At 37.7% G+C, this 20,807-nt stretch overlaps 1 protein-coding gene and 1 non-coding gene across 2 annotated transcripts in view; one reads left to right on the top strand and one right to left on the bottom strand.

Moving 5' to 3' along the window:
* LOC138386691 (collagen alpha-4(VI) chain-like) overlaps positions 1 to 20,807 on the bottom strand; it is an 89,456-nt gene that overhangs the window by 32,763 nt on the left and 35,886 nt on the right. Inside the window, exons 13-22 of the mRNA XM_069473256.1 lie at positions 20,501 to 20,572; positions 19,378 to 19,404; positions 17,901 to 17,945; positions 16,077 to 16,130; positions 12,860 to 12,922; positions 12,442 to 12,507; positions 7,841 to 7,894; positions 7,689 to 7,724; positions 2,600 to 2,662; positions 769 to 831 (exon numbers count right to left, since the gene is read on the bottom strand). Coding sequence (XP_069329357.1) covers positions 769 to 831; positions 2,600 to 2,662; positions 7,689 to 7,724; positions 7,841 to 7,894; positions 12,442 to 12,507; positions 12,860 to 12,922; positions 16,077 to 16,130; positions 17,901 to 17,945; positions 19,378 to 19,404; positions 20,501 to 20,572 — 543 coding nt within the window. The remainder of the gene's footprint in view (positions 1 to 768; positions 832 to 2,599; positions 2,663 to 7,688; positions 7,725 to 7,840; positions 7,895 to 12,441; positions 12,508 to 12,859; positions 12,923 to 16,076; positions 16,131 to 17,900; positions 17,946 to 19,377; positions 19,405 to 20,500; positions 20,573 to 20,807) is intronic.
* On the top strand, positions 15,148 to 15,254 carry LOC138388772 (U6 spliceosomal RNA). The gene has a single exon (XR_011234262.1). It is a non-coding gene; the product is annotated as a U6 spliceosomal RNA (small nuclear RNA).

The following is a 20,807-nucleotide window of genomic DNA, read 5'->3' on the forward strand; positions in this document are numbered from 1 at the left end:
AAGACAAAAGCCGGGAGTTTTACCCACTCCAAATAAAAAATTTTTTCAACTGAGATTGCAAATAATACAATCAGTTACAAGGCTGGATTCTTCCTGACCACAGGAGAGAATGAGATGGCTTTGGCCATCCTGGAGCCACTATTTTGAGTCCCCAGATTCAGACTCTCCTTCCTGACTCCAGCCATGCTGTTGTCTAATAAGCCATCTCAAATGCTGCCTTCCCTCCTCTGGAAGCCACTCTGATCATCTGTCTCAATCTGTCTGACCCTTCTACAAACCACCAGGATATTAGGTAGGGAGTAGCACAGGCACTAGAAAGACCCAAGTTAGAGGCCAGCTCAGCCACCTTACTACCTGGATGATGAGTCACTTAATTTCCCTGGGCCTCAGTCTCCTTACCTATAAAATTGGAATAGTAATGCTTCCTTATATATTTGGGAGGAGCAGATTAGTTATTTATACCTTTTTGTGGTACTATCATTTTATCTTATACTATATGTAAATATGAGCTTGTATTACATACCCTTGAGGTTTAAACCCATATCTCACTTGTCGCTACATTCCCAAAATACACGTAGGGTAGAAGGAGGTACATAGCTGATGATCAATGTCTACTGCATCAGATTAGCTTTTCTAGAAATTCCTGATACCCACAGATCCCAGAACAAACAATATCGCTTTATGTTATTTGTTCAGGGACACTCAGGGGTATGGACTGGCCATTGTTAATGAGCAGCTGTGTTGTAGCTGCTAGTTTTTCAAACATACCTGAGCACCCAGTGAGCCTCTTTGTCCAGAAGTTCCTGGTAGTCCTTCCCTTCCTCTTGGTCCCTGCTCCAAAGATGAAATTAAAATTTAACCAATTCTTCCGGACCATTTATATCCCATGCAACCACAAAATCACCATGGATGCTGATGGAAGCACAAGTTAAGGTGCCCTGACCCATCACTATTTCATTTATCAAACTTTAATCAGGTAGCTCCTGCACTCACTCTAAACTCACTCTATCTGAAGCATAGGGTGTGAGTTCTCAGTATCTATATTTTTAGAAATCTCTCCAGTTGAATCTGGTGAGCACTAAGGTTTGAGAACAAACTTTTTTATATTTTAATTCACTCAATTAATTTTAAATCCTAAAAGGGAGTGAGAGGGTAGCTAGGATATTGCTCTCCATTGGAAAAAATCACCTTTTTCTTTGTACACACAAGGGCTAAAGAAAAGAGATTGTGTTTTTTATTTGATCAAGAACTGAAGGTGCATTTAGGTGGTTTAATCTCACTAACTACATTGTTGGGAGTTGCTCATTTTCTCTCCAGTCCATTTTCCTTTACTGATTTTTGACACTTTCATTTTTTTTTCCCCAGCTTTTCTGAGAAACACTTTACTATTAGAAGCATTGATCATGGTTTCTATTTTCCTGGTTGAGGTCTTGACAATCATCTATTTAAATAGCCCGTCATACCTACATCCCAGTGGGAAGGTGAGAATTAAGAAGAGATTTCATTGAATATCTTGCCCATGGTTTCCAGCATGACTTGCTTCCCTTTCACCCAGCCGTACAATAAAATGGGTGTATGGAAGAAAGAGGGGACACAACAGTGGTGGGAGGTCCAAATTTGAATTAAGCCAGTAATCAAAGAGGGAAAAAGATATATCTTTTTGTTGTTTCTCCCTGAGCTCGAATACTATTTTCCATCATAAAATAAATGCAATCTCTAATTATACTTTGATTACCCATTTCTTTCCTTAGTATCTTTGCCAAGTTGAAAAACAGCAGAAACCTCTGAAATTACTGTCTGACACTCATAGAATACTTAATTATGGAGAATGATTCAATGTTAGCAAAATTTTTTGTTTTAAAGTTCTTCATTTGAGGATACTTACAAACAATTTGGTTTTTAAAAGATATATAAAGTGTTCTAGAAGGGCATGTAGAAATGACAGCTTTGGGTTATGCTTAGAGGATTCCAAAAGAGCTTGTTGGAAGTTTATATTTCCAGTTATCACTTGACAATTTACAACATCCCACTGGACTGAATTCCTCAAGGGCAAGACCCTTCCCTTAACAGTCCGAATGTTCCGTGTCTATTAGCAGAGTGCCCTGAGCATAATAGACACTCATAAACACTTTGATTTTTCCTGCCAAATTGAATACAATTTTAACAAATTAATATTCGAGTAATTTGAATATGCAGCTTCATAGGCAGTAATTAAGAACATAGATTTTATAACTAGACTGCCTGGCTTTGAATCCCAACTTTATTATTTCATAGCTGTATGACCTTAGCCAATTTACCTAACTTCTCCATCCTCTCTCCATTTCTCCCCTGTAAAATAAGGATAATCTTTTTAAAAACTCACTAAAGGATTAAATGAGTTAATAGAAGTGCTTTGGGCAGTATCTAGGTTATAGTGGTCAATAAATATTAGCTATTGTGGTTTAATTTTCCCAGAGGAGGGGCTATACAGTTTGCTTTGGGATGCCTTGAAAAGGAAGTATCTAAGGCTATTCTGATTTATATTAAATTCTTATCAAAGAATGAGATTAAAATTTCAAACAAATATCCTTCAGCACTAAAACCAAGTTCCTGATACAACCTGTGAGCCTGGAGATCCATGCTGTCCTTGGTAACCTCGTTCACCAGACTCTCCAAGCACACCCTGTCAAAATGAACAAAACTTAAAGTGAGTCCAGTTCTTCAGGCACCTTTAGTGCTCCTGTTGAAGACATCCTTCTCTGTAAGATGTCACTTAAAAGCTACAAGAGAAAAACTCAAATAAGATTTGACTGGTTGTGATCAATCCTCTCAGAAAATGGAGTTGGAAGGGAACTGTGGGGTGTTTCCACTTACATTGGAAAAATGCAAGACCAGATTCTTACAACCTTTTCCAGTCTTTGGATATCTCCTTCCAACATCTCAGCTAGTAATGTAAACAAAAATACTTTGTTTAAATAACCCCAACTCTTATTTGTATAATAACTGGTTCCTAAAAGCATGGACCTTCCTTTTAAGGCATATGAGCTAAATGCTCAAAGGTGTTAAGGACCCTTATCCCATGCAAGGAAACGCAGAACATCGAACACAGCAACAAACGTGGCTCTCTGAAAAAAAGGCACACAATGCACATGGAAAAATAACAGAGAACTGGCTTTAAGACTCCAAAGATCCTTATAGCACTAAGCTAGTTCTTTGGGCAAAGGGTGAGCTATTCAAATGACTCATTCAAAACTGATTTAATTTTTCCTCCTAATTAATATTTTTATTTCTATAGATAAGATACATCTTCAAAGATTGAGGACAACACCCATTTTGTGAATTATTCTGCCTTCTTTTGCATGTTGTTGACATGTTAACTAGCTCACTAATTATTCACAGATGTGCAAAGAGCGAAAACTTCAAACTCAGAACTAATCAATATGTGGATCAATTACTTGTGCTTCTTAAGTTTTTAAAACTATCCAGCACTTCTATTGAACATTCCTGCTATATTATTCTGCCTTTCAAGAGATGATTTCTGAATTTATAAATATGAACCAAGTTTTAAAAGGAATGTAGCTAGAAATTTTGAACCAGGTTGTAAAACGTCGTCTAATGTATGTATCATATCAGTGACATTCATAATGCAATATTTATGAGAATAATGTGGCTATATATAGCAAAGTTCAGACTCTTTTATTATAACTCCACTCTTATACATTTATATTACAGAAATAATTTCAGCAAAGCAATAGCAAGAGCAAAACAAAAAAAACATAACAAAGTTTCTCTTCATACCATTGACCATGATATTTAACAAAATAGAAATTACCTACATGTCCAACAGAATAATAGTTTAGTAAATCATAGTACTTCAACAGAGTAAAAGATAATGTATTGAAATGATAATAGGAAGATTAGGAAACAAAGAAGCAGAATAAAGACATCTGCACCCGAATGTTTATGGCAGCACTATTGCAAGGGTGTGGAAACAACCCAAGTGCCCATTAATTCATGCGTGAATTATTAAAATTTGGTATATGTATACGATGGAATATTACTCAATTATAAGAAACGACAGTGATCTAGCACCTCTTATATTTTCCTGGATAGAGCTTGAGCCCATCCTCCGAAGTGAGGTATCACAAGAATGGAAGAATAGGCTCCATGTGTACTCGCCATCAAATTGGCACTAACTGAGCAACACTATGGTGCTCACATGGTAGTAATATTCTTCAGGGATTAGGGGGTTGGGGGTGGGTAAACTCACAACTAATGGATATGGTGAGCATTGTAGGGGGAAAAGGCATGCCTCAAATCATGGTTTGGGTGTGGCAAAGTCATAACATGTAACCAAAATGTTTGTACCCCCATAATATACTGAAATAAATAAATTAATTAAATAAAATGGTATATACATTATGATAACCCTTTATTTTTAATACAAGTAAAGGGAACACACAAACATGAAAATTATTGCAGAAGGATGGTGCATTTATGGACATTTAAAAAAATCAATAAATTATGATAAAATTCTTAATTTTATCATAAACAACAAATTTGAAGTCTTGCTTATTGCCAAAAAAAATCTATGCATCAATTTGTTTGTCATAAATGCAATCTTTTCCATACATGAAATTTTATTTAGAGTTCTATTTTATTATACATCTTGAAAAAGCCAGCAGATCTAATTTTATAGACAATAATGAGACATGTTTTCTTTCTTTTTTTTTTTTTTTTTTTGAAACAGGGTCTCACTCTATTGCCCAGGAGACAGTGCAGTGGCAACATCATAGCCTACTGCAACCTCAAACTCCTGGGCTCAAGCGATCCTCCTGTATCAGCTTCCCAAGTAGCTGGGACTACAGGCACGTACCATCATGCCCAGCTAACTTTTTTTTTTTTATTTTAGAGATGGGATCTCACTATGTTGCTCAGGCTGGTCTTGTATTCCTGGCCTTAAGCCATCTTCTCACCTCAGCCTCTCAAAATGCTAGGATTATAAGCATGAGCCACCATGCCCAGCCAAGACACATTTTCGCAAGGTCAAGGGAAGGCTATAAATTGGAGTTCAGCACGTCTGTAACCTATATTCTTCTAGTAGGTCTGGCTTATCTTTAGCAAGTTACAGCCTCAGAACATGACCAGCATTCCAACATTTGGCCAACTAGAAAATCACTGACATGGTAGATAAACCCAGTTCAACCTGAAGCCCATAAATATTTATGATTTTATCTCTCATTTAAAAAATCAAAACTTGAATAGGAATAAGAGCAAACCCCTATAGGGACTCAGCAGGATTACAATATATCAAAGGGAGAAGCTTTCAATTAAATATGCTAGTTTGCACATGTTTCTCTTTGTTCCCAGGATGAGAGGATGCTATTCCAAAATCTGCCCCAATAAGAACATTGTATAAGCCCAGAGAGCAATCATTCTGAATAAGAATGGGAGTACAGAGGGCTCAGGAGGGATGAATCCAAGAAAAATAATCCTCAGGTGTTTGAATATATTGTGAGATTATCATTTCTGCCAAAAAGCTTTGTGATTCATTAGTAATAGGCACATAGAACACATAATAAATGGGGAAAAGAATGATTCAAGGAAAACAAAAGTTATAAAGCTATAAATAATATTTACCTAGCTATCCTGTGAACAATGAATTGATCACCAAAAGTGGAGAAAATAAGTATGTTGCAAGGATGGGTTTTAGGGAAGTATATGGAGAAGGAGGTGGAGAGGGTAAGAAAGTTAAATCCTCATCCTACATAGTAAGAAAGTAATAAAAAAAACTGAGATAAGTCCATCTCATTTCTTCTCCATCCTAAATCTTGAAAATGCTAGAAAAAAATACCAGCAGGGCATGATCAGACTATGTCAGAGAAAGGCCTACATATTTTTTACAAAAATTTCAAAAAGCATCATGATTTCTGGAATGTGACATTGGATTTGAATCCAGTCTCCACTAATTATTAGCTATAGGCACATCACTTTTCTAAACTTTTATATTTCCTCTCTTATCCATAAGAAAGTGACCAATGATATTCATAACTTCTGGGGGAATTGTAGAGAGGCTTACATGAGATAATGTAAATAAATTTCTCAGGCAGTGCCTGGTGCTAGATAAATTGCTTGATAAAATAAAGTCCCTGCTCTTCAGTAAAAGAAAAGAAAAAATAAAATAAAATAAAATTTTTAAAAAATAGGGATTCCCCAGAGATATCCCCCATCCCACTGTCAAACCATACCATTTCTCCTTTGGAAATGGCAAGAGCTCAACCTTTTTCCTTCACTTAGACACTATGAGATTACCCATAGGAAGTCCCACTTCTTTAAATGGAAAAATTGTTATATGAGAGGTGAAAGTCCTTCTCTACAAGATTAGCTTCTTTTTAATCTAAATAAAATATAGAAGCTTGAGGAGAAGGCAGAGAACCATATAAAAAGATCTCCATGGAAACTTCCCAGTGATCCTCATTCAACCTTAGACAACCCAACCAACACTTCCCTTGACCTCAGAGAGAACTATTTAAAGTAGCCATAAAAAATAGAGAAATGGGACTAAACACATAAAAAGCATCTTCACAGCCAAGAAAACAATCAATAGAGTGAAGAGAAAACTTGTTGAATAAGAAAAAATATTTGCAAACTATTCATCCAGCAAGAGACTAATATTCAGAATATAAGAGGAACTCAAACAATTCAACAGCAGAAAAAAACAATCACATTAAAAAGTAGGAAAAGGTCTTGAACAGACATTTCTCAAAAGAAGACATGAATAGCCAACAGATATATGAAAAATTGCTCAACATCCCTAATCATCAGGGAAATGCATATCAAAACCTCAATGAGATACCATCTCACACCAGTTAAAAATGGCTTTCATCAAGACAGGCAGCAACGAATGCTGGTGAGGATGTAAAGAAAGCAGAACTCTTGTACACTGTTGGTGGGAATGTAAATTAGTACAGTCATTATGGAAAGTGGTAGAGAGATTTCTCAAAAAACTAAAAATAGAACTACTGCATGATCCAACAATCCCACTACTAGGCATTTGTCCAAAGGAAAGGAAATCAGTTTATCAAAGGGATAGCAAACATATGGAATCAACCTACATGTCTATCAGTGGATGAACATATAAAGAAAATGTGGTACATATACACAATGGAATACAATTCAGCCATAAAATAGAATGGAGTCCTATCATTTGCAGCAACATAAATGGAACTGGAGGTCATTATGTTAAGTGAAGTAAGCCAGGCTCAGAAAGACAAATAGCACATGTTCTCATTCATACGTAGAAGCTTAAAAAGTTGATCTCATGGAGGTAGAGAGTAGAATGGTGGCACCAGAGGCTGGGAAGGGGTGGGAGGATGAGAGAGATAGGTTAATGGGCACAAACTTACAGTCAGAAGGAATAGGTTCTAATGTTTAATAGCACATTAAGGTGACTAAAGTTAACATTATATTGTACATTTCAAAACAGCTGGAAGAGATTTGAAATGTTCCCAACACATAGAAATGATAAATGTTTGAAGAGATAGATAACCTAAATATTCTGACTTGACCATTACACATTCTATGTATATATCCAAATATCACATGTACCCCATAAATATGTAAAAATCTCATGTATCAATAAAAAATAAATAAAAATAAAGTAGCCATACATGTGGAATAAAGAGTAACTCTTTCCAGAAAGCACTGACCTTTAACCCTGGCAAACCTCGTCTTCCTCGTGACCCCTAAGAATAAAGGAAAACAGAGACCTTAGAGAAGGAAACAAACCAATTTTCACTCCAGCTTACCTTCCTCTTCCATAAAAGCAGGGGAAATATGTCCACTCAGCAGTTATACCTACCTGAGGGCCGACATTTCCGGTTTCCCCCTGAGGGCCATCGAAACTGGAACTTCCCTGAAAAGTGAGAGATAAAGGGAAGATCAGTTTAGATGCCATACAGTTCTGAATTTATTCTCTAAACTTGCACCATCCAATACAGAAGCCACTAGCAACACATAGCTGTTAAATTTGAATCAACTAAAATAAAACTAAATGAAAAATTTAGTTTCTCAGTTACACTGGCCACATTCCAAAGTGTTCAATAACTACATGCAGCTAATGGCTACCAAATTGGACAGCACACAGATATAGAATATTTCCATGACCTCAGAATGTTCTAATGGACAGCACTCCTCAAGAAGCAAATGGCATTAAATTCTGATATTTCGAAATATCGTTGTAGGCATCTTTCCCCAGAGATTGTTCCTTTGACAACTTCTCAGGGTTCACCATGCTGGGACAGCAGTCACACATAGCCTCCAACAAGCTATGCGTAATACTTGAAACCCCTGGCATTTCCTTTCTTCCTGTGTCATTTAGGGTCCTAAGTGACAGATAGAAAGAGAGGGTGGAAAAGTGTGTCTACACACATGGGGTGAACATTAGGTACTGATGATGACAGAGGGAGAGGTTATACAGTCAAAATGAGGAAACTTCCTAGTGCTCTCACCTCTTTAGGGTCAGAATTGGGAAAATAAGTAGTGTCCAGAGAAAGAAGGAGTGCATCTTTTAAAAGAAATATAAACCATATGGGACCCCAAGTAGGGCTACTTCAGACAATTACGTAGTGAAGTTACATGCTAACTCAACAGGAATACACAAATTGGGAAAGAATGTGAAATACAGAAACAAAAATGTTTTGTGAAAAGCTGTTCTTCTAACTGTTGTTCATAATAGATTAAATTCTAAAACAATGTGAGGGAAGTGTTCACCAAATTATGGTAGAAACACTTACTGAAATAAAGAAAAACTCAAGTTTTTCAGAAGTTTATAAAGTAGAAAAGAGTTTGTGCTATGATGCCAAACATGTTTAGCCTGAATCTAGTTATAGGGGAACAACCAGACAAATCCTAATTGACGGATGTTTAGCAAAGTAACTGGTCTGGAATGGCAATGTCATATGAAAGAGCAAACAACTGGGCATCTGTTGTAATTAAAGGACATTAAAAAGGCAGGACAACTATTAATAAAGGCACTGCATAATTATTGATTGGCTCCTGGAATAACAACAACAACAACAAAACAGCCACAGAAGACATTAATGGGGTGTTATGTGCTGAATGTGTCACCTCCAAAATTCAGATGTTGAAATCCCACCCCCCAACGTGGTGGCATTAGAAAGTGGGGCCTTTGAGAGGTGATTTAGGTCCTAAGGGTGGAACTCCCATGATGAGATTAGTGCCCTTATAAAAGAGGCCTGAGGGAGCCTCTAGCTCTCCTGCCATGTGAGGCTACAGCCAAGAAGATGGCCATCTGTGAACCAGGAAGCAAGACCTCACTAGACACTGAATCTTCCAGGGTCTTGATATCAAACTTCCCATTCTCTAAAACTGTGAGAAATAATGTTTTCATTAAGCTGCCCAGTCTACTGTATTCTGTTACAATAGCCCAAACTACCTAAGACATGGGGCAAGTGGGAAAATTTGAATATGGGCTGTGTATTGGAAAATAGTATTGAATAAATATTAAATTTCTTGAGTGTGATGATTATATTGTGCTTATATAGAAGAATATCCTTTTTCTTAAAATATATTTGCCAAATATTTAGAGGCAAATTGTCATGATGCTTTTAATTAATCCTCAAATGGCTCAGCAAAATGCACACATACACACATGCGTGCATATGTACCTATGTATATGTATAGAGAGATGTAAAGCAAATATGGCTAAATGACAACAACTAACAACTGGTGTTAATTCTTACGACTATAACTTTTTTCTGTACTTTAAAATTTTTCAAAATAAAAGTTACAGTAAAAAGTAATACAGGTTCATCATGGACTATTTCAACAATTCAGAGAATAAAGTTAAGGGAAAGAAATATAAAATTCTAGTGATATAGGTGGATATGTTCTACAAATTTGAACTCATGTCTAAATATAGTGTTTTGCAACCCACTTTTTTCCCTTAATATTGCATATCATGGATGTTTTCCATATCATGACATAGTCTTCTACATGTTACATGGCCTAATATTATTCCATTGTTTAAAATCATATTGTTTATGTAAATAATCCCTTATTAGACATTTAGAAAATCACTGCAATCACCATCCTAGGAGCTAAATCTTTGTGTTGCTCCATGATTATGTTGCTCTAGATAAATTTCTAGAACTTGGGCTACATCGAAGAGCATATACAGACTCGGTGGCCTCACAACAGGCCTTGCCCTTTCCTTCTTGCGAAGAAAATCCCAATTTTCTTTGGAACAACAACATACCCAGCCCCAAGGGATAGATTACAACAAGCCTAAGCCAATTGTGGAGATCCTGTTTCCTCTAGTCAGGCACTAGCTTTCTCTGGATCTCTCGAAATGGGGCAAGGGCAGGTGAGGAACACAGGACCCAGTTTTGGTTAATGAGCTATAAAGAGAATATTTCTGGGAGTGCTTTGATGAAAATAAGGCCCCTTCCTCCTGGCATTTTATATAAAGGTGAAGACAAAATGCTTAGAGCTGCTAAGCATAAGAGACAAAGCTAACACACTGCAGATGTCAGTGTGGAAGAAAAGGTACCGGGTCCCTGATGACATCATGGAGTCTCAATGGCATCGTGAGCTGGTGAGTCAAATCTATAGTCACCAATCCCTCGGTTATCAAACATGTTTATTAGCCAAACACTGCTAGTCAGGCTTTCTGTCACTTGTGTATTAAAAAAAATAAAAACAAAAACAAAAAACAGCAGTCCTAACTCATGTATGTTGCCAATAGGCATTAGCCTTCCAAAAAGGTTGTATGAGGTGTTGTTCTCCCCAGAAGTGTTGCTTTCACACTTGTGACTGGCATGACTGGTTCTCCACTCCTTCCCCAATACTAGGTATATAATAAAGTTTCTCTGCTTGGTTGGAAAGACTGAGTCATCAGGGAACCTCCTCACCCAAACTGCAACATTGAATCTGCTCTTTGGTTCATCTCAGAAGTAATACCAAGGAGATGTTGCCCCAGCATCCACTGGCTGCAGGCTGGTGTAGCTGGTGGGAGTGATTTCTGTTATCCAAGTCTATTCAAAAGGTATTTAGTCAGCACCCTTTTTTGGCACAGCATGGGCATAGAAACCATGGGGAACACAAATGCAATATGAATCGGCACCGCCTCAGAGGGTCACAATCTTCGTTTGAACATACAATTCGGGAATCTGATATTCAAGGTTAACCCTTGGCTAAAGTCAGCAATGGAGACCTGTGAAAGCTGGGAACATGTGGCTCTCGCTGTGGTTATGCTACTGTGATGGGCACAGCTCTGGACAGTTTGCTAGAGGCCTGGGTTCCTGCCCAGCAGTAAAACCTTGAGCAAACCATGGAACCAAGCTCAGTTTACACACAGATCTTGAGCTTTCTTTCCAGGACAACCACTAACTCATGGAAGCTTTGAAATGCTTTCTCTAATCTTCCCACCTGTAAAGATAAGGAAACTGGGCCCCAATGGGTTAAGGGTTTCTGCCCTGCTCTTCCCAAGGCTCAATCTCATAGCCAATTGATTGGCTGTTCACGGGGCTCTCTAATCTCAACTCACCATAGGGAACCCTCTCAACGGGGTTTGTCCAAAACAACTGTAATTAATGACAGGGAGAGAGATTCTTGCAGCAAGTCATGATGATTTTCTCACTCATCTACATAATAAGGATCTCGTTACAGACTGGATTTAACTCAAGACCTGTACATATATAAAAGGAATACTAGCCAGCACAATCTAGAGAGGAAAGCTGATGTCCTATTTTGTCAAACGATGAAAATTTAGAGTTTGAGGTAAATAGACGTTCCTCTCCAGTTGCAAACATTTTGCTACATAGATCTCATTCCTAGAAACTAGAAATAATGAGATATGAGGACTAAAGCACTTAGGTTATTTTTGTCATTTTTTAGAATCATGCATTTTAATATCTGAGACATAAAAATCTAAAAATGGCTTCTGAGAGTTAATATCTGTCAAGTTAATTCTTTTTCCTTCTATCACAATGCTTCTAGTCTTCGGAAGTAGAAAATGGCTGATACCCAATTCACTTCAATTAGCACTGGCTGTGATGGAAAACAAGCCAGCAGTGTAATGACCCTGAGCTTTCAAATCAATGTATCATTATAAAATTGGAGAATTTGGAAACTGGAAATATCTTAGGCATCACGGAGTCTGATGATTTCATTTTGGAGAGGAGGAAACCAAGGACAAAAGAGGTAAAGTAACCTGTATTACTAGTGTTGTGGGAGATAGGATTTGTATAGAAAAAAAATTGAGATAAGGATGCATGTGGGGATTAGCGTTCAGAGCTCCCATCTCCATGGACAATGGTTCCCACAGGTTTGCGCTCTGCTTTTCTGTGCTGATCCAACCAGAATGCCCAAGTCTTCTGCACAAGCTAGCATCTGTCCCCATGTGTGCCAGTCTCCCCAAGGGAACAGAAACCATCTTACCCGATGCCCGTGCCTTCCTTTTTCTCCCTTAGGTCCTTGGATATAACTATCACTTCCAGGATCCCCCTGAGAAAATAAAAGGTTGATTACCCCAAATGGAAAACAAAGTAAAGAAAAGAAATTACAGGAAGAACGACTTTTTAAAAAAGAAAGGCACAACCAAAGTGGACACTTACTACTGTCAGGACCTGCTCGATAATCCTAGACACTCAAGGCAAGTAAAATTCCAACTTCTGCAAGAACCCCAATTTTCCAAAAGATGAATTTTCCCTTCAAATCTCTTATTTGTTGCAATACTAAGATAGGCTGAACAGAGGCCTTATTAATGAATACTTATTGCTCTTTGCCTTTGTGCCACAAGCAAACAGTTCTCATGTCCTTGGAGTTAAAGCAGCAGAAGTGCCCCAACATCACTCACAGGATCTCCCCTTAACCCGGGCTCTCCGCGCTCTCCAGGTTGTCCTGGCAGTCCCGGCAAGCCCTTAAATCACAAAGAAAAACGTGTCACCTTTTAAAATCACTTATTGCCTAAAAGTAAGAGAACATTAAGAGGGAAATTAAGAATCAAATTAAAAGAGCAACTTAGTACCTGAATTTTAGAGCATTCGCTGCCAAAGAGGTGAGGTTGAAAGGTAGAAAAGAATATACTTCTATTGGCTCTCTGCCGCATGCTTGGCCCTAGGTGCGTATTACCTCCCTTAACCCTCACAACTCAGAAATTAACCCTTTGCACATGTGGGACCTGAGCTCCAGGAAGCTGGACCCAGGTTTCTGTACTGTCAAATTCCTTAATTGTTCCACCCCTCCCTGATGCTCTACACAGAAACACATGAAAGAAAAAAAAAGGGCTTTCTCCATCACGGGCATGGGCAGCAGTAGCAGAGTAAGATTTCATGAAAAAGAGGAGAAAAAAGAGAAAAATGCTCCCAGAGCTCCTGATTGTGATTGCTGCAAACAGGGAACAAGAGAGGTGAAGAAACTTGCCATAGGACCATGACATTGTAAGTGCATGGCTGCCTCCCTTAAAACCTGCCATGGCCAGTGCATCCCTGTGTCGCAGGTCCTGCAGAGCCACAGAGTGGGGAGAGCCCCCACCCCAAGTACCTCCTTCAGATGATGTCACATGCCAGCTCCCGAGGGTATGCGTGATGAAGACAGGCTCACTGTTCTGGCTCTCAGACACAAAGGAAATGGAATGCTCTCTAGGCTTCAAAAGAAGCCACCTCATAATCTTACTTGAGACTTCTCCTTACCTCTCTCCTGGCCTAATGCAATGGTAGAAAGGGAAATAGATAATTCTAAATTCCAATCCTGCTGTTTAATTTACTAAACAGGCAAATTTCTTTAACTTCTCTAAGACCCCATTTTCTTATTTGTGAAACAGATGTACCTATCTCATAGGACCATTGCAGGAATTAAATAAAATAGTGAATTTAAATGCTCAGGATAGAGTCGTCATGAGGTTCTTATTATGATTAGCCCTACTTCTAGTCCCTCCTTTTTCTAACACAGACACTTGGCTTCCAGAGTAATCCTCTAAAACTGTAGCTTCAAATATGTATCTCTCTTGCCTAGACACCTTCACTAGCCCTTGATTACTCAATAGAAAAAAACAAAACTCCTAAATATGGCATTAAGTTGACTCCAACTTGCCCTTCCAGACTTTCTTCCCACTCTCTATACTTTGTATTTTATCCTCTCCTCCTGTTGAATTGGAATCCTTGCTTTTCCAAAGCTACCCTGAGTTCTTCTAACTCTAAGCTTTTCCTTTTGCCTTTTCCTTAAGCTGGAATACCCTGTGTGTTTCTCCTAATCCCTCTCACAAAGACCAGAGTGCAAACTGTCTTGATTTCCTATGTTCCCCGGAATGCCAGAGTCCCCTCCACCCTTCGGCTCCTGCTCAAATGCCACAGAGCCTTAATATGGAAGGCTGTTCTCTTGCCCACTTCTCTCCTTCCTCACTACCTGATTGTTACTCATCCTTTAAATTTAATCCCGTCTTCACTTCCTCGATGAATACTCTATGACTGCACAAGCTGGATAAGCCCCCCTGTCATTTCCCTCCCCATAGGCTTATCTCAGCAGTAAGCTTACATGTACTTCCATGATTATTTCATTCATGTCTGTCTTTCCGCATAGAGGCCAATCCTAAAATATAACACCCATGCCTGTTTTGTTCCCCATTCCAGAATCATTCCTGGATTATAACATATGCCTAATAAATTTTGATGATTGATCAAACAAAGAAAAGCCAAGTCCCTCTCCAAGTCACTGTGCTCCCATTGATTCCTTATTTGCGCCATTCTTATATCACTTATTTTACCCTATCCTGTATTATAGTTCTTCCTGTGTCAACGTGATGTCCTGCACCAGCCAATAAGCTCTTTGTTGGTCAGAGCCATAACTTATATATCTTTGAACCCTTCTTTGTGTCTAGAAAATGTCCCACAGGGAGAAGACACTTGATAGGTGTTCACTGAATTTTGTAAAATTCTACTAAAACTGAAAAACCCCCAGTGTTAAGGTAGCGTGGTGTCTTCCACCTTCTCTGAAATCTGATCCACAAACTTCAGGTTTGAGACTGAACCTCAATAAAGAGCCATGTCTTCAGGAAATCAGACTACACCATTAATTACGCATCCTTGGAGTAAAAGCGTTACTCTAACTCCTTGAGGAGTACAAAGAAGCATAAGTAAATAAATTTCAGTGCTCGCTTCGGCAGCACATATACTAAAATTGGAACGATACAGAGAAGATTAGCATGGCCCCTGCGCAAGGATGACACAAAAAAATAAATAAATAAATAAATAAATAAATAAATTTCACCCCCGTGTCTAATCCTGTCAATCAACAGGAGTTGATTATGGTACTATGTTGAACTGGATCCTTCAGCCATGTTGGACCCCATAATTGGTTAGTAATGTCTGCCATGGGCATAGGAAGAGAGAGTTGCAGTACATTTGCCAGGTATCTGCAATCCCTCAAATAGAAACAGAATTACCAATATGAGGCAGTGTGTAATCACTGTCAAGCAGATAGTACAAATAATGTAAGTTATAAGGATGTAGAGAAGGAAGAGATCACCACAGGCTGGCATGGTCAGGAAGCCATGATGAGGAAGAAAGAAAGGAGTCGGACATTGAAGAAAAGGTGATATTCAAATTAAGCACTGGATATGGAAGCAGAGAAAAGGCATTCCGGAGGAGCACCTGGCATGAGAACAGACACAGAGGTGGACATGCACAAGGAATGTTCAGGGGACAATGAGTAGTACAATTTGACCATGAAGGACTCTTCTTGACTGAGATTGGTGAAGCATGCAGTTGAAAGGCCTTGGGTGTAAGACTAAATCACTGGTGACAGGGAGCTAAGAACAGCTTGTAAGATAGGGAGAGGCATGATCACTGTTCTAAAGGACAAAAAGTTAAGTCACAAGATTAATATTACTCATTTCACTATTCAGAGTCAGGTCTTAAATAAAGCTTCCAAATAGTCCTAACACTGATTGTCCTTTAGCCTTCAATTTAGTTTTTAAACCACTAGATGATTCTTTCTCACAGTCTAAAAATAAACTGTCCATGTCAGGTTATTCAGTAGAAAAATATTCTACAGAGTAGAATATTCTCATACTTTACCTGATTTCCCCTATTTCCTTTTTCTCCAGATGACCCTGGAACTCCATAACTACCCTAGAAAAAGAATAATAAATATATAAAGAATCTTTCTTATATTAGTCACACCAAAAACTTTTTTAATGTAGTTTCCCATTTTAGCCAAGAGCAGAAACTTTCTTTGCCACTCTAACAATGTGACAAACTAGATGCCCTCAAAAACCATCCTGCTAAAAATTAATTTAAAATTCCAGATAAATTATAATATATTTTTATATACATTAATGAACTGAGAAAGAAAAGGAGAAATCTTTTTGGTTCCAAATAAAGAGGAAGCAGAAACCCTGAGAGGTAATAGTGCTTGGCTATCCGGAGGGCTTCTTGTAATCACTGCATGTGAGTGTGTGGTATGAAAAACCTCAAGCTGACAATTTATTTTAAAGTAGTCCCAGGAGATAGTGCCACTAGAAACATGGCAGAAGCAAATAACCTCAACCCAGGACTTAAGGACTTCATAGGTAAAGTTTCATCAAAAATGAGTTTAAATCAAAAGTCACAACACACACGAAGGCGATACCATGAAGGAGTAGACAGCAGAAAGAAAAGACAATAAAAGCAGACCCACAATGACTTCAAATACGGGAATTATCATACAGTGAATATAAAATGAATATATTTAATTTGTTCAAATAAGTAAAATAGAATGAATACAATAAAACGCAACTATGAAAAGAGATCAAGTAGATTGAAAAAGAATCAAATAGAACTCTTTGAAGTGAAAAATATTACAATTGAAATCAGAAATTCAACTGGCAGATTAAATAGCATACTAAACACAAGTGAAATGAGAATTAGTGAGCTAGAAACTGAAGATATTATACAGAATCCAGCACAGAATGACAAAAAAAAAAAAAGAAAAGAAAATATGAAAGAAAGGTTAAGAGACATTGGGGACAAAAGGAGAAGTTTTCACATTATATTTCCATAAAGAGTTAATAGAGAAAATAGGAAAGATACAAATTTCAAAATGATAATTTTCTAAGGATTTTCCAAACTTTATAGAAGACATAAATACTCATATTCAAAAGTATAACAAGTCCCAAGCAGAATAAATAAAAAGAAATCCACACTTGAATACATCAAATTGAAACTGCCAAAAACTAAAAACAAAGAAAAATTTTTAAAGGAGTTTGATATATATATTTTAAAGATTGTTTACAAAAGAACAATTATTTTTACAGATAACTTCTTAACAGCAATAATGAAAGGTAGAAGACAATAGAGCCCATAAGACTATGAAATTACATTTTCAAAGTGCTAAGAGAAAATAACTGTCAACACAGAATTGTTTACCCAATGAACTATATTTCAAGAAAAAAGGTAAAATAAAGAGATTTTCAGAGAAAAAAACGAGAGTTTACAATGAACTGACTTTCATTAAAGAAAATTCTAAATGTTGTGCCCGAGGGGAAAGAAACATGATATTCTCATGTTCTTTTGAATGCATCAGTGGCTTCAAGGAAGGTGTCCATGATACTAGTAAACATGAGGGTAAAGTTAGATAAGCATTGACTATATAAAACAATGATAATATTAAATAACAATTTCTAATTGGTAGAATTTAATCAAAAAAGATGAAAATAAAATACTAAACACTAATATGTCATATGGAAGGGATGGTTAAAGTTTCTAGGGTCCTTGTATTTTAGGGATAAGGACAAATACATATATTAACTTTAAATATTGTTGAGTATGCATGTTAAAATGTCTAGCTACTCATGAAAAGCTATACATTCTAAAAATGCCAGATTAGTAGAGAAGAAAAGATGAAATGAGAAAATTCTGTACCTGTTCTCCATCCAAGCCATCTACACCTTCCTCACCAGGGTTGCCCTGTGAAACAAAGGAAGATCAGAATGTTAAATACAAAAGAAATAGTATAAATGGATATTTCTTTGATGTTAATTTCCTTACTAATTTTTTCAGTTAATACAGAATCTAGACTTTCTGAAACAACATGTATATACCATACCCAATTATCAAAAACTAATAATTATTTTCTTATTGAAATAGTTGTTAGAGTTATACACTGTTTTTCCTGACAGCTTCAGGTTTTAAAAAAAAATTTTTTTAAAACAAGATTTTTTTTAAAAATCCTCAAATTTTGAATGGATAAAAAAGACTTCCTTTAAACTTTTGCAGTAGGAACAAGTAACTCCTTCACAAGACTGAATGAAACATTTTCCACTGGTTCTTACATGGTCCTTTTGTCACTGACTTCCTTCAAGATGGCAAATATGCCTGGATTAATCTATATAATGGAGACTTGGGAGATCACAGAATAAAGATAATTTAAATGAGTGTGTTTGCATGTGTGTGCATTTTGGGAGGCATAAAAAAAGAAAAAAAACTGAAAAACTGAGGCTTAGTGATAAGAGTAAAAATGGTCAATGGCACAATGATATCTCATCAAATATTCCATCACTTTCAAATTATGGGCTCTTTACTTTGCCAACTATATCAAAATGACAGATAATATATTCATTATAAAGCATCTTTTGAAGAGAAATACAGTTTTGCAAGAAAAGTAAGATGTATTTCACATGTGTGAAATAGTTGATTTACTCCTACTGTCCACTGAAGAAAACCAGGTTTTGGACATTTTTTTAAACCAAAGTACAACTAAGTTAGTACATGAAATTAAGTATACCAAACTTTTGGACTAGAACAGGATACATTTGCCACAGGACACAAGAGGCAAATTGGTGGTACCAAAAAACATGAGAAAGGAAGCTCCGAAAGCCCTTGTCTGTCTTGTCCATCATTTTGTGACCACTCCCTAGAATAATGTGGGGAACAGAGTGGGTACCTAATAAATATTTTTGAATGAATGAATGAGCAAATAGATACTTTGGTTCTAAATCTGGACGTAAAGTCATTCCCTTATTATGCCAACTCCTTTCCTTCCAATCCTGTCCTAGCACCCCTTTCCCATTTGACACCCACCTTGACCAGACCTCCCCCCCACCACACCTTGGGTTCAGGCCCAACTCTTCTAGACCATCTTGTGATGAATACTGTGGCTCAATTTTTATAGAGTCAGCAAGGCTTGAAAATAATAATATATATCACTGCCTTAAACCTAAAATATATGTGTTACAAATAGTCATTCATTAGCATAGCAGTTTGGCTATTAATATCATCTGACATATTCCCTTGTCTAAAAGTTTTAAGCCTCGCCTCACTCAAGCACAGGAAAAGCAATCAAACTCAGTATTGTGTTTCCCAGAGAAATTGCTATCCAATTTAACTAAAGATTACCTACCTTCTCTCCTAAAAATCCTCTTGCTCCCTAAAGTTAGAAAGAAATAAAAAGAATTAAGCTTGAATGAGATTTTTAAGCTCTTGTTTCATTTAGGAAACCATATGTTCTCTGGTTTGAATAAAATACAATTCCAGTACTAGATCAAAAGGAAGATGCCTTCACTAGTAAATGCAATAGGCATCGCAGCATTCTGATTACCACCACCCTCCTGCGCCTGGGACCTGGAGAAAATTGCACCTTGCAACTCCTCACATAGTAGGGATGAAAGGGAGCAACAGTGACCTGACACTTATTATCAAATTAATCATATTTTTCAAACAAAGTTGAGACTACACTGGTTAGCAAGCATGAGAAGGCTTCCAGAACAACTCAACAAATTAGTCAAAAGAGTAACTTGTTAGGATAAACAGAACATGGTCATTGTGGTTAGGAAAACTCTCTTTAGGACTCCTTGATTATAGAAATTTTTTTCTGGCCTTATTAAAGGAGATTCTCTGACCCTGGATGGTTAAGGGACATTTAATGCAACCACTCAATAAGGGTGCCCCGCCTATATCCTTTCAGCCTTTAAAATTTCAGTGTTCTCAAGACTGCTTCCAACCGCCAGCACCTGTGACTCTTTTCCTGCGGGTTTTCCTGAGACCGAGGCCTGCTCTACCCACATGCAGGACAAGCCAAAAGGGCTGGGATATTAATGCCTCCTGGCAGCAGCCCTCAGCTAGTGCCTGCTAGGATTTGGGGTATGAACGATGCAGCTCCCTTACCCCTTGACTGGGACAACACTGAGACGCATGTTCAACCCTGGCTGCCAGGGCTCCTCAGCAGGGTTTAAGCTCCGTCTACCCACAGTGGTAATCTGATTGGTAATGCTCCCTTTTCCGGCCTCCTTCACTCCTTATCTCACTTCCTTACTCCCCTACCATTGTTTACTGGCACCACCTCCCAGTAAACTACTTGCAGTTGATTTCTTTTCTTGGGCTTTTCTTCTGGGAAGCAAAAGAAAAGACCTGTAGTCTGAGGAGGAGCTAAGATCCCACAGCTATGTTGAAGAATTGAGATTTTCCTCAAACTCAAGGCATAAAACAAGGAAGGGAAAGAACCCACAGCTCAAGGCCACACTCACCGGAGGTCCCCTCATACCCGGGCATCCTCCCTCACCTCGGAGTCCAGGAAGACCCGGGGGGCCTCTTTCTCCCTGTAGAATAAGAGGACACATGAAGACAGTCAAGCCACTGTCTATCACCACTCAGCCAACTCACATCAGCAATAATGACCATCAAAATGACTCAAATAGGACACAGTCCTTGCAGTTGATTTTACAACCTCGAAGACCTGAGCGCCTGCAAGGCATTCAGATCGTTAGTCTATCATCATATTGATGACTCCAAATCACACAAACCCCAACTATCTCTATTTTTGATCAATTCAGT

The sequence above is a fragment of the Eulemur rufifrons genome, chromosome 7 (genome assembly GCF_041146395.1).
Source record: "Eulemur rufifrons isolate Redbay chromosome 7, OSU_ERuf_1, whole genome shotgun sequence".
In the NCBI taxonomy this organism is placed as follows: Eukaryota; Metazoa; Chordata; class Mammalia; order Primates; family Lemuridae; genus Eulemur; species Eulemur rufifrons.